The following is a 13,700-nucleotide window of genomic DNA, read 5'->3' on the forward strand; positions in this document are numbered from 1 at the left end:
AGAGCCTTGAGAGGCTATATCAGCGTAACCTTAACTAGTAGGAGAGCTCACGGGGCTCAAACCTGACGACGTTGCTAACACGAACCCTAGCAAGAGCCGTCCTTCGCAGAATCTACCACCGGATCGGAAACGCGACCCACTGAGAAGATCCGGCGAGAAACTCAGTGAGCAGCTAAGCAGTGTGGTTACACTATCTAATATAGCCACTCTCCGACGCGTTGCATAATGTTTAGTTATTTTCTGCCAACTATCTAGCCTAAATATTAGGATCCATCAAAGCTGGCGGTTCTTTTTGAATTATTCATTGAACGAAGCCGCGGTGTAGGTAGGTAATTCTATTTTAATTTTGCATCGAAATAGTTTATTTGAATTTATTTGTTTATTAACTTATATTTTCTGAATATATATTTGGAATAATTTGGATTATGGAAACCATACATTTCACTGTGTTTTGACTAGGCTAATTCTTGTTATTTTGAACTCGGTAAGGAAGTTTATATGCGCGAACAAAAGTCTAATAGCAACAATTAGTGTTGCATTTCTTAAGCGATTTCCAAGATAAGGAAATTGTGAAGTATATTTTTGTTCGTAGTAATCTTAATAATTTTTTTTATTGAAATGGGTAAAATTGTTTCCGTTTTCTGTTTGTTGATTAAATTGTATTTTCAGAAATAAATAATAATGGAAAGGTCACGAATACAATCGAAGTTTTGTTGTTTGTGTACATTTCGGATGGTCATTCGGATGCTGCTATCTCAAAAGCAAACCAAACACAGCTTCACAACAACCCCAGTCACGTACGCAAGTTTACGATAACATCCATCATATTGTTGTCTCATTATGCCTATGTGATAACACGTTAGGTCGAAGGCCATAACTTGGAACATACAGATAAATACTATTCAATGCATCGACAATACTGAACGAGGCTATTTAAGCGCTGGCGATCTCAATAGCTCTCAGTCAGCAGTTGATTTTACACAAGCAACGTTAGGCATCACTCGCAATCATGGAGAATGAAACTCACAGCCTTGAATCTATAATAAACAACAACTTGACCGGGCGCGACTTGGAAGAGTTCAACAGAATTCATTTTGGGCGGCGGAATAACCTTGAAATCAAACTGAAAGAATCCTCGATCGCTGCAGCTAAGGAGGCTGACTTCGACGTCGCCGCATACGCTTTCCCGGCCAAGGACGAGCAGACCCGACCCCCGAGAATTGTGAAGGTAGGAATAATTCAGCATTCCATCGCGGTGCCCACCGATCGTCCAGTCAACGAGCAAAAGAAAGCAATTTTCAATAAAGTCAAGAAGATCATCGATGTTGCCGGCCAAGAGGGTGTTAACATCATCTGTTTCCAAGAGTTGTGGAATATGCCCTTCGCGTTCTGCACAAGGGAGAAGCAGCCATGGTGCGAGTTTGCCGAATCAGCTGAAGACGGGGCGACCACGACCTTCCTTCGGGAACTCGCCATCAAGTACGCAATGGTGATCGTGTCCTCGATATTAGAAAGGGACGAGAAGCATTCGGACATACTTTGGAACACTGCGGTTGTAATTAGTGACACCGGAAACGTGATCGGGAAACATCGTAAGAACCACATTCCGAGAGTCGGCGATTTTAACGAATCCAACTACTACATGGAAGGTAACACCGGCCATCCTGTATTTGCGACCAGATACGGCAAGATCGCGGTGAACATCTGCTTCGGACGGCACCACGTCTTGAACTGGATGATGTTCGGACAGAACGGAGCTGAGATCGTCTTCAATCCGTCAGCGACGATCGCTGGAGAAGGCGGCAGCGAGTACATGTGGAACGTTGAAGCTAGGAACGCAGCTATCACGAACTGCTACTTCACAGCGGCCATCAACCGAGTCGGCTACGAGGAGTTCCCGAACGAGTTTACTTCGGCTGACGGGAAACCGGCACACAAAGACTTGGGCCTGTTCTACGGATCGAGCTACTTCTGCGGCCCCGATGGCGTTAGGTGCCCCGGTCTGTCCCGCACCAGAGACGGCTTGTTGATCGCGGCCGTCGACTTGAACCTGAACAGACAGATTAAAGACAGACGCTGTTATTACATGACCCAACGCCTGGACATGTACGTGAACAGTCTCAGCAAAGTACTCGAGCTGGATTACAAGCCGCAGGTCGTACACGAAAATGAAAAGCAATTTTAAGCGATCCCGTTCCAACATTGACCAACGAAATCTATGTATTTTGCGACGAATCTCTATGTATTCTTAAATAAACTGCCTTTCTGCTTTTTATTCTGTTAATTTACCTATGTATCTTATAGTACACAGATGTAGGCCATGTCTCGCTATGACTATCGTTAAATTAAAGACATGCAAAAACATATTTTTTTATGTTTGAAAGATTACTGGTGGTCCAGAGACCTTTCCAGTTTCATCAGGGCAGGTGGGCGAGTAAAAGCTCAGCCAGTAGGGGTGGGATTTGCTAACAGCTGTCTGACTGAAGGAGACCTAACAACTCAAGAGCAACTGCTTCGCGAATGAATCTACTACCGGTTCGGAATCGCAACCTGCTGAGAAGATCCGGCAGCAATCACAGACAGGATGTTGAAGAGTAGATAACGAACAAATATTCACATTTTATTTTATTTTATTTTATTTTTATTGCTCAGATGCGTGGACGAGCTCACAGCCCACCGGTCACAGCCCTCCTGATCTTAAGTGGTCATTAGAGCCCAAAGACATCTACAACGTAAATGCGCCACCCAGCTTGTGATATAAGTTCTAAGGTCTCAAGTATAGTTACGAGGGCTGCCCTGCTCTTCAAACTGAAACGCATTACTGCTTCACGGCAGAAATAGGCAAGGTAGTGGTACCTATCTGTGCGGACTCACAAGAGGTCTTACCACCAATAATTACGCAAATTACAATTATATAAATCAATCGTGAACATTTGTTAAGTACGTAAATATTTCATTAGAAAGACTGGTACTTGCCTACGGGATTCGAACACTAGTGCATCGCAAGATACGAATGCACTGGACGTCTCATCCTTTAGGCCACGACGACCTAAGTACTAAGTACGTATTTCATCAGAGAAATACGTAGGTACATCGGCATCGCTAGATACGAACGCACCGGGCGTCCTATTCTTTATGCCATGACGACTTCTACACTAAGCTACACTACAAACGCCGATACTAAAAGAAATTCAATAATTTTAAGCACAATTTCTTGATGTTTGAATCAGCCTTGAAATATGTGATTGAAATCTTAACGGCTGTTCAAACTAAGAAACCGCCCGACTGGCTCGCGGCAGAAGTAGGCAGGATAGTGATACCTCGGTGGGAGCACCCGCGGCGAAACCTCGTCGCGGTGCTGGGGCAGAACCTCTCTTTGCGGGCTGTCGTCGCCCGTATGGTAGAGGACCAGAGTTCGTGGGAGGCCATGGCCGGGTTCTGCGACTTGGTCATGGCGCTTCGTGAGGCTGAGAAGCGCGAAAGGGAATGGGATCTCTCTTCGGCTCCTCAGCGCAAAAGGCGGGGTGGACGGCGTGTGCGAGAGGCCGCCGCTCAGCCCTCGTAGGGACTATCGAGTGCCAGGTGCGGAGTCGCCCGGCACTCGACCGTTGGTCCGGTGTTGAAGCGGTACAAGGTGGCTCCTGTGCGCCGCTCTCGGTGTGTCTCCCGAGATGACGTCCTTCGGGATTTTCCCGGGGATGAGATCCCGTTTTACAAATAGTACGGGTACCGACGAAGGCGAGACTTTCGGCGCGCACTGCGGTACCGTAAGTTTCGTGTAGTCGGTGTGGTGGAGCTCGATGGGGTTTAGTCGGTAGTCGTTCTGCGGGGCAAGTGCTTCGCGCGCCTTTTTCAAGGCGTAGTCTCCTGGGAGAAATTGGGGGAGGTGAAGGACCTCGGCCCTTCTCTTCTCCTCTTTTTCCTCTCAGGAGGCGCCGGAGTCCGACATAACACGGCCCGTTACCCCCCTCGACCGGATATCCGTAAATGGATTCGCCAGCGTTAAAAAAAAAACAACGATAGTGATGCCTACCCGTGCGAGCTCGCACTTCACTCTACCATTAGCCAAAGTCCCTCTTATGAAGTCTTGTGTTATTAAAACATCAACTGGTACAACAACAAAAATAGTATAGAGTAATGAAATCAAATGTAATAAAATTTAATTGATAAACCAAAATATGCCACCCACAGTTGTTGACATTCATCAAGAGACAGATCGAGAACAAATCTAAATAATGTTAATTACCCGTGGAGGCGAATTAATTTAATCTAAACTTGGACGGAAAATTGTTAAATGCTGTTTACTTTACAGATAAACAAGTAATTATCTGTAGTGATTGAGACGACATAAGTGATTGTTTTAGAAAAATATGTTTTTGGTTATTAGTTTGACCTTTACTTATTAGTCTATACATTTAGTTAAATAAAATTTAAATATAAAACTTTTTACCACTTCAAGATGATCTATTAACTTGGAAATTTTGCCACAAGGACCTCAAAATAATCCTTTTATGACTTTGCCAAATTTTTTGGGCAGGATAAACAGAATATAAAAATATTTTTAGTTAGTTTTAGTCTATTAATATATAGCATGTTTTTATAATACAGTTTAAATGTATGTGTACACTAAACACATTTTGCTGGTTCGATACTTACTCCATGATTTTGTTCCTTCATCGTGGAAAACGTTCGTGGACAAGATCTCCTTAGAACAATTTGTATTTGCTTACGGGATATCAATAGACAAATTCCTTACACCTGATAAATCTGGCGTCTTATACATGGCTTCCGACGATTTCATCTTGTTTATTTGTGCCGCCAAGAAATATATAACACTTTCCGGTTCGAAGGGTTCGAAGAAGTAATAGGACTGCATTTGAATATGATATGTGTAAATAAAAACCTTTTTTTATGTAAAACCTTCGAAACCGTTACTTTAAAAAAAATAACTATATATTAAATACGTGAAGCAAAAACTTTGTATCCCTTTTTACGAAAATTGCGCTCAGAAGTATGAAATTTTCCGCACTTATAGAGAATATAGAGAAGAAGTGCACAATGCTAATATTTTTTTAAGATAATGCATAAAACAGTGATTCTCAACCTTTTTTTTGTTGCGACACATATTTAACGATTTCCAAATTTGGCGGCACACAAAGAAAAAGATAAAAATTATTTACTTACTACAACACACTGCATAAATAATTTATGACAAAAAAATATAATTAACGAAATAAACTAATATATACTACAATAATAACTAAACGTTTATTAAGGGATTAATATTAATTAAAACCCCGCATGGGAGGGGTGGCGCCGTGTCCTCGTCGCAAAAATAGGAAACGACTTGTCGTTGCCGAGTGTTGTGGCATCGATGCTCGGCGACGACGAGTCGTGGAAGGCGATGCTCGACTTCTGCGAGTGCACCATCTCGCAGAAGGAGGCGGCGGGGCGCGTTAGAGACGCGCAAGCCCGCCGCCGTCGAGCGGGGGCTAGGGAGGCGGATCTCGCCCAAGCCCTGGCCCTCTAAGTGTTTCGGGTCCCCCTCATATGTCGGTCTGGGGACCGGCGAGGGGGACCTAAGAAGACGTCGTGCAAGCTGCTCTGCACGCGTTTTACGCAAGAGCATCCGGGTGATGGAAGGCCGGCTATCCTCGACCCACGCTGGTTCTGACCCAGCGGGGTATTCCGTAGGATAGCTCACTCTAACCGGCGCCATCTAGGCGGGCTCCGGATAGCCTGCCGACCGTGAGGGCTGGTGGTCGTGGCGCCGACGACCGTCGTCCGGCGTCCCGAGGGGGAGGGTGATGGGAGAGATGTGCTCCGCACTAAACACTTCACTTTCCCCCCTTTGCCTTTTCATGAGTTCTGTCTCATGTGAGGTTTGGACGTTGGTTGTTGAGCGACAGGGGAGGTTTTAGTCGGTTCGACTCCGACATGCTCCGCCCGCCGTCCCCAGTGGAGGGCGGAAGTCCAGCGATTTCCTCCTGACAAAAAAAAAAAGAAAGGGATTAATTACAAGCTAATAATAAAAATATTTTTAATGCGAAGTTTGAGCTTGATGTTTTTTGATAATTTAATTTATGTTTGGTCGTAAAAATGACAATGCTACTCTCATATCGTCTTCTACATTTAACAATCTTGATCTTTTTTTAGTTTTAATGTTGGTTAATTCTGAAAATCCGAATTCACACAAATAAGATGTGGAAAATTGTAATGTATGTTTAAAGCTTTTTTGGCTAACATTCCTATCCTATCCTATCATCCTATCACCTAACATTATCATTATCACTATTATCATCATTAAACTTTCTTCTTTTTAACCATTTATCCATTTTCAGAAGGATCTGATAAAATAAAAATAATATTGTCGAAACATTTAAAAAAAATGGTTCAAATATTACCTTTGAATTTATAATAATCTAAATTATGCACTCACTTGTAATTTATGAATATGGAAAATTAAACCTTTCTGAAATTGTGAAACTTTCACTCAAATACAATTTTCCGTAGATAAAACTTAAATTTTATGCTAAGAAATACAGACACAGTGTGCGTGTGCAGCAAGTCAGCACATAAGCTCGGGATTCCCCGTGAGATGTGTACACAGCGCACGTGTTCAATCACAGTAGCATTTAGTAGAGTGCGATAAAAACAAAAAAAAAACTTATTTGGAAAACCGTGTAAAAGCAAAAACGTAAAACAAGTACCGTGTAAATCGGGGGATAGGTGTACTGCAAAGTTTTTTTATTTTTTTTATTGCTTAGATGTGTGGACAAGCTCACAGCCCACCTGGTGTTAAGTGGTTACTGGAGCCCATAGACATCTACAACGTAAATGCGCCACACACCTTGAGATATAGTTCTAAGGTCTCAGTATAGTCACAACGGCTGCCCCACCTTCAAACCGAAACGCATTACTGCTTCACGGCAGAAATAGGTGGAGCGGTGGTACCTACCCGTGCGGACTCGCAAGAGGTCCTACCACCAGTAATTACGCAAATTATAATTTTGCGGGTTTGTCTTTTATTACACGATGTTATTCCTTCACCGTGGAAGTCAATCGTGAACATTTGTTAAGTACGTATTTCATTAGAAAACTTGGTACCCGCCAGCGGGATTCGAACACCGGTGCATCGCTCGATACGAATGCGCCGGACGTCTTATCCTTTAGGCCACCACGAACTCAACTAGTTAACTTCCTTGGTGGCTCCTGATAACGATATCGAGGAAGCAGTTTCCTGTCCGTCTTAAAAAACAACATCTTCAACTTTTATGGGAAAATAATGGTCTATATAATAATATTGTTATGCTAGTACGGGTAACGCCATCTGTCGTTCAAGAGCAAGAACGGTTATCGAAACAACTTGAAACGTCTCTCAAATGTTCCAGTTGTATTGTATTTCTTTTGACCCCGAGAATGTTCTCGACATATGCGAGTCTAAAACGTTCTCGTACGTGTGCTTAAACTTTAGTTTACTAATAACTCCACGGTGCCAGATGTATCAAAATTACCAATTTTTATGAACATAATATATAAAACAGTTAAAAGTAGGAGATTCACACACACACAAACACATCCATGCTGACTTCATACAAAGCTTATATTTCGGTGTCGGCCGCATGGCTTCCCGAATACTATTCGGTGAGGCGGTGTAGCACATATAAGCACATTTACGCTACCTAGTAAAGTCGACGGCTTTATTATTGTTCTAACCTTGCCTTAGAGCAATAATAAAGCCGTCGACTAGGTAGGCAAGGCCTAGGTAGGCAAGGTAGGCAGCAGTCGACGCCTTTTGTTCCGCTTGTAGCTGCGGTTGGTACTAGCGGTTGGAGCTAGCGGCTAGTGCTGGTGCTAGCGGCTAGTGCTGGTTGCTGGTGCTAGCGGCTGGTGCTAGTTTCTGGTGCAAGAGGCTGGTGCTAGCGGCTAGTGCGAGCGGCTGGTACGAGCGGCTGGTGCAAGAGGCTAGTGCTAGCGGCTGGTGCGAGCGGCTGGTACGAGCGGCTGGTGCTAGCGGCTGGTGCTAGCAGCTGGTGCTAGTTTCTGGTGCAAGCGGCTGATGCGAGTGGCTGGTACGAGCGGCTAGTGCTAGCAGCTAGTGCTAGTTGCTGGTGCTAGCGGCTGGTGCTAGTTTCTGGTACTAGCGGCTGGTGCTAGCGGCTGGTGCTAGCGGCTAGTGCCAGTTGCTGGTGCTAGCGGCTGATGCTAGCGGTTAGTGCTAGTTGCTGGTGCTAGCGGCTGGTGCTAGCGGCTGGTGCAAGGGGCTGGTGCAAGTGGCTGGAGCTAGTTTCTGGTGCTAGCAGCTGGTGCTAGCGGCTGGTGCTTGTTTAAGGTGCAAGCGGCTGGTGCGAGCAGGCTGGTACGAGCGGCTAGTGCTAGCGACTGGTGCTAGTTGCTGGTGCTAGCGGCTGGTGCTAGTTTCTGGTGCGAGCGGCTAGTGCGAGCGGCTGGTGCTAGTTTCTGGTGCAAGCGGCTGGTGCGAGCGGCTGGTACGAGCTGCTAGCACCAGCAACTAGCACCAGCAACTAGCACCAGCAACTAGCACCAGCAACTAGCACCAGCAACTAGCACCAGCAACTAGCACCAGCAACTAGCACCAGCAACTAGCACCAGCAACTAGCACCAGCCGCTAGCACCAGCCGCTCGCACCAGCCGCTTGCACCAGAAACTAGCACCAGCCGCTAGCACCAGCAACTAGCACTAGCTGCTAGCACTAGCCGCTCGTACCAGCCGCTTGCACCAGCCGCTTGCACCAGAAACAAGCACCAGCCGCTAGCACCAGCTGCTAGCACCAGCAACTAGCACCAGCAACTAGCACCAGCCGCTAGCACCAGCCGCTCGCACCAGCCGCTTGCACCAGAAACTAGCACCAGCCGCTAGCACCAGCCGCTAGCACTAGCCGCTCGTACCAGCCGCTCGCACCAGCCGCTTGCACCAGAAACAAGCACCAGCCGCTAGCACCAGCTGCTAGCACCAGCAACTAGCACCAGCGTGCGAGCGGTGCGAGCGGCTGGTACGAGCGGCTAGTGCTAGCGGCTGGTGCGAGCGGCTGGTACGAGCGGCTGGTACGAGCGGCTAGTGCTAGCGGCTGGTGCTAGTTGCTGGTGCTAGTTGCTGGTGCTATAATAACTTTACAAATTTATAAATTGACACTACATGCGAATAAATTAATATTAAACCGAATCACATACATTTCGAATCACATAACGAAAGAAAAGGTGCAGTAACTACTATGCAACACCTTGTGAATCCCAACTATCACTATAACAGCACGTTTTGTACGCAGAAGTGGCAAGTGTGCGCCGACTTGAGACATATTCCTATTGCTATGCACGCCGCTTCATCATAATTTGGCACTAAAGCCGAATTTACATTACGAAATTAGTGGCGTGAAATTAATTTCGTGACATTAGTTTTACCAACAGTTTCACGTGTAATTTAACACTTTCGTAATGCATGCATTAATTTCATGCATGCAAATTAGTTTTGTGCCCTGCGCGATTTTTTGGTGAAATTAGTGTCATGCAACTAATTTCATAGTGTAGACGCGACGTGAAACTAATGTCGCGAAAGGGCCTGCGCTGTGCGGACGTGTGTATTGTTAGTTCGGACGCGCTTCAAGCGTTGAAAATGGCAAACCAACGATGGAGTACAGAAAAAAATATAGATCTTATTAATGAATATCAATGACAAGGGTACCGAAACACCTACAGTAAAAAATCAAAATTATATTCACTCATTCGAAAATAGTTTTTATAACTCTCAGGATCTTCATCTGCTAATTCAGGGACTAACTTCATTGCACCTAAATGCCTTCTTGTTGACCATACTCTAATCTACCAACTTTATTTTTCTTGATAGTCTTTTTTTAAGTTTATAGGTATATAAGCATTTCTTTAGCTACATTGAATATAGCAAATTATAGCTTTGATGCTGAAGGCGCCATGGTTACTGCGATACTGTGGATTTCGCGACACAAATTTTTTAACGAAATTACTTTCGCATATATCGAAACTACTTTCATGAAACTGAGTTCAACATGCATGACACTAATTTCGTAATGTAAACTCGGCATAAGAAAAAACGCGTTCCAAAGCAAATAATAAAATAATTTATTTTTTTGTGGATTTAAATATATATTCATGTTAAAAATATTTTTCTTTTTAAATGATATAATTTAATAATATTAACATTATTATATATTTGCAAAATTTGGCGGCACACTTTTGAAATTTGATGGCACACAAAAGTGCCGCGGCACAGTGGTTGAGAATCACTGGCATAAAAGATACATTAAATTAATAAAGAAAACATTACACACACTACCATGTATTTGACGCACACACGCATGCATACTATTTATTTATTGTCAAACTTTTGTTCTTGACGTCTTTTGTCAAATTAAGAATAGTTTAATATTGTTTGTCTTTATTAATATTTTTCTTGTCTAGTGTAGTCTTGGCGAAATTTGTGATTATATAAAAGAAGTACATATAATAGTCTTTGAAAATACAATCATAATAGTGTACAAACTTATAATTTCAATTAATTATAGTCGAATTTCGTGTATCGGCCGACCACTAGTCTTATATAGATTGACTGAACTCTCTGTCATTGAGAAAAAAAGTTGAGTTCAGTTTTACTTAATTCAATAATACTGTGTAAAATAATAATTTGCGCGAAAATAAAGGCTTTAAATGTTGTTTTCTTAATATTGTACAGAAAACGCAATTAAGTCTTTTATTATTGTTTAACCATTATTTAAAATATTCCATATCATATATTATTATATAGATGGTTACTGACTGCCAGAATTCCAATTGACGGAAAGTGTACTTTATTCTTTTCTAACTAAAATTCCAAAATTCGTTTTTAATTTAAAAAAAAACAAAATATAATCTGGCTGTTTACATATTTGCAAGAGGTTCAAAGTATAAAACACATTTTCTTAAAATTTTTAGTTAAGCCAGTTCAATTCAAAAGGCGCGATAAGCAAAATTAATTATGAATTAATAGTTTCTAGCATTCAAGTGTAGGTGCGCCCTAAATATTCAAAGCTAAAACAGCTAATAGCAAATGTAGAGCATGAATACTGGAATGTTTATTCCAATTAATATTCTCCACAATAACAACCTGTTTGTTTCATAGCAGTGTGTAATTGTTGAAGTTATTTTTAATGTATGTCATAGGAACTCACGCATGTTACGTCCATGTATTACAGAATTTGAGTAAAAGAGAGATAGGTATAAAAATAAATTTATTGAAAGAAATTTCGAATAAGAATAAAAAACAGTTTACAAAAAGTATGGAAAAACAATTAAAAAAACAAATACTTAAAAAATACGGTCCTGGAAACGAAAAATACGGAGGCAACGACGAACTCCCATCCATCGCCGAAAAACATAAAAATATTCAAGTTTGTTTTTTCTGGAAGGCGGGAACTATTTCGTTTGGGTAAGTTATTACCGCTGCTGCTCGGTACTCCTGCCCACCGAGCTTTTCGCCGGGTCTTCTTAGCTTGTTACAGTTCCGAGCCGGTGGTAGATTCTTCGAAGCTGCTCTTGCGAGGGTTACTGTTAACAAACTGTCAGGTTGAGCCCGTGAACTCACCTACCCGTCCAACTGGAATAACCCCTTAGGCGATTAGGTAAGGAAAAAAGAGCTAAGCCGTATTATTTAGATTACAAATATATCGTTGTGCAGTCCGACTGATTGGCAATCCTCTACAAAAAATTACATAACCTTTTCAAAATCTATAGAGACAATGTTTAGTACAAGGCACACTTAGAATTGAAAGCCCCAACACTTGAAGCCGCCAGAATCGTAATTTCTGTGTAATTTTCTCACTCTCGCTAAGAGATGTCGCTAATGTGCCGCACTCGCGACGGTCGCACCATCTAGTTTCAGCAAAAGCAAGCCTGTACTTTCATTTTACTATGCTGTTATTGCCTAAGAGTTAAGGTTCAAAATCGTCGAGCTTTTAAATGGAAAAGTGTCAGAGATACTCTTTCTGGAGCACTTTGAGAGTTGCAGCCCGTGACATCCATTACTTTAATGATGTCTTTGTGTTAGGGTTGTCGTTTGCATTATTTCAGATTAGGCAGTGTTTTATTGTAAAACCAAAGTTAACACACATCGAAGACAATAGACTCCCTCTTAGTCAACTTTTGTTAAGAAGTCACTCGTTCCGATAGGTTTCCCATGACCTCAAAGTTTTATGTTTGAGAGATAACTGGTGGCCCGGAAGCCTTTCCAGTTTTACCAGAGCAGGTGGGCAAGCAAGGGCTCAGCCGGGAATCAAAGTCTAACGTGACTACGATTCACCAATAATTTTCATTTGCAAAGATGATGGGTTTGGGTCTTTCAAACTGAAACTCACGTTTCCATTGCAGCAGAATCCGGCAAAACGTTTGTCACCATATTTATTAATACCATACCAGATTGGTTTGTGGTACTGAATTAATATGTAAATATTTTATATGTCAACTTTATTTTTGATGTCGTGACAACCCTGGCTAATAACTGGGTTGTATGTAGTGTCATCTCGGTCGCCGGATGTCACCGAAGCACTCATGACATTTATATAGAGATTGCACACTTAGAACACACAGTCAAGGTAAATTTATGGTGAATAATAATTTGCAACAATGGCAAATTGTATGAGTATTTTATTTTAAAGCACTCGCACGCCACCTGTCGTCCATTCATGGTATTACGACAGAGATCTTCCGCAGTGTGCAAAGAACAACTATAATGGTTCTTCGGAACAATATGAGTGGGTCCATACCCGATCCTGTAGACCAAATGGTAAATAGTGGACGTCGCCCTAAGCACGTCATTACGGATTCTCCTGATCTATTAACGGTGCTTTTAGGTACCACAAGCACCGGTAACCGACGTAACCCGTCGCTTGAGACGAAGGGCTCGACGAGCGAATTAACCCATAGACAGAGCCCACTGAGTTTTTCGCCAGATCTTCTCAGTGGGTCGTGTTTCCGAACCGGTGGGAGATTCTGTGAAGCACTGCTCTTGCTAGGGCCAGTGTTAGCAACACTTCCGGTTTGAGTCCCGTGAGCTTACCTAAGTGTTAGGCTGAAGCTGAAATAGCCTCTCAAGGCTATCGGCATATGTAGGAAAAAAATGAGTGGCTTAGAAACGCACAAGGCACACACAAATAAACGGAGATTGGTTTTTATTTAAAAATTAATATATCGTACTGTTAAAACTGAGACCTTAGAAGTCATGTCGCAAGGTGGTGGTGGTGTTTACATTGTATATGTCTAAGCCTTACAGTATACATAAGCAGGCTTATTAGTATTAATTATAATTATTATTAGTATTATGTATAGTCTGAGGTCTAAGCGCTTCAGTGGTTACTAGCACTATAGCCATAGCTCATCCCATCTTAGCAATACAAAATATATCTGCAGATGATTGTGGTGTTTTGAGATAAAATATTTTGACCTATTTCGTTCGTGAGTTCGCGACTAGAATGTTCTCCTTATTTTAGAATAAATCACTGCTTAAAACAATTAAATATTTAAAGCAATTGTGAAATGCATATTTTGTTACATAGACAAATCATGCTTAGTTATTAACCTACTTAATTAGAAAAAAATAATAATATTAGCAACGAGTATCGCAGTGTGACTCATTAAAAAGAAAAGAAAAAAAACGAATGAAAAAAAGGAATAGGAAGA

At 42.4% G+C, this 13,700-nt stretch overlaps 1 protein-coding gene across 1 annotated transcript; it reads left to right on the top strand.

Annotated features, from left to right (window-relative positions):
* Positions 1-944: 944 nt before the first annotated feature.
* Positions 945-2,281, top strand: LOC114239714 (beta-ureidopropionase pyd3). Its single transcript, XM_089736446.1, has one exon. The coding sequence runs from the start codon at positions 1,010-1,012 to the stop codon at positions 2,183-2,185; it is 1,176 nt and encodes a 391-aa protein (XP_089592572.1). The 5' UTR covers positions 945-1,009; the 3' UTR covers positions 2,186-2,281.
* The last annotated feature ends 11,419 nt before the right edge of the window (positions 2,282-13,700 follow it).

The sequence above is a fragment of the Bombyx mandarina genome, chromosome 21 (genome assembly GCF_030267445.1).
Source record: "Bombyx mandarina strain Sakado chromosome 21, ASM3026744v2".
In the NCBI taxonomy this organism is placed as follows: domain Eukaryota; kingdom Metazoa; phylum Arthropoda; class Insecta; order Lepidoptera; family Bombycidae; genus Bombyx; species Bombyx mandarina.

Coding starts and splice junctions, on each gene's coding strand:
- LOC114239714 (XM_089736446.1), top strand. CDS start 1,010: ATGGAGAATGAAACTCACAGCCTTGAATCTATAATAAACAACAACTTG.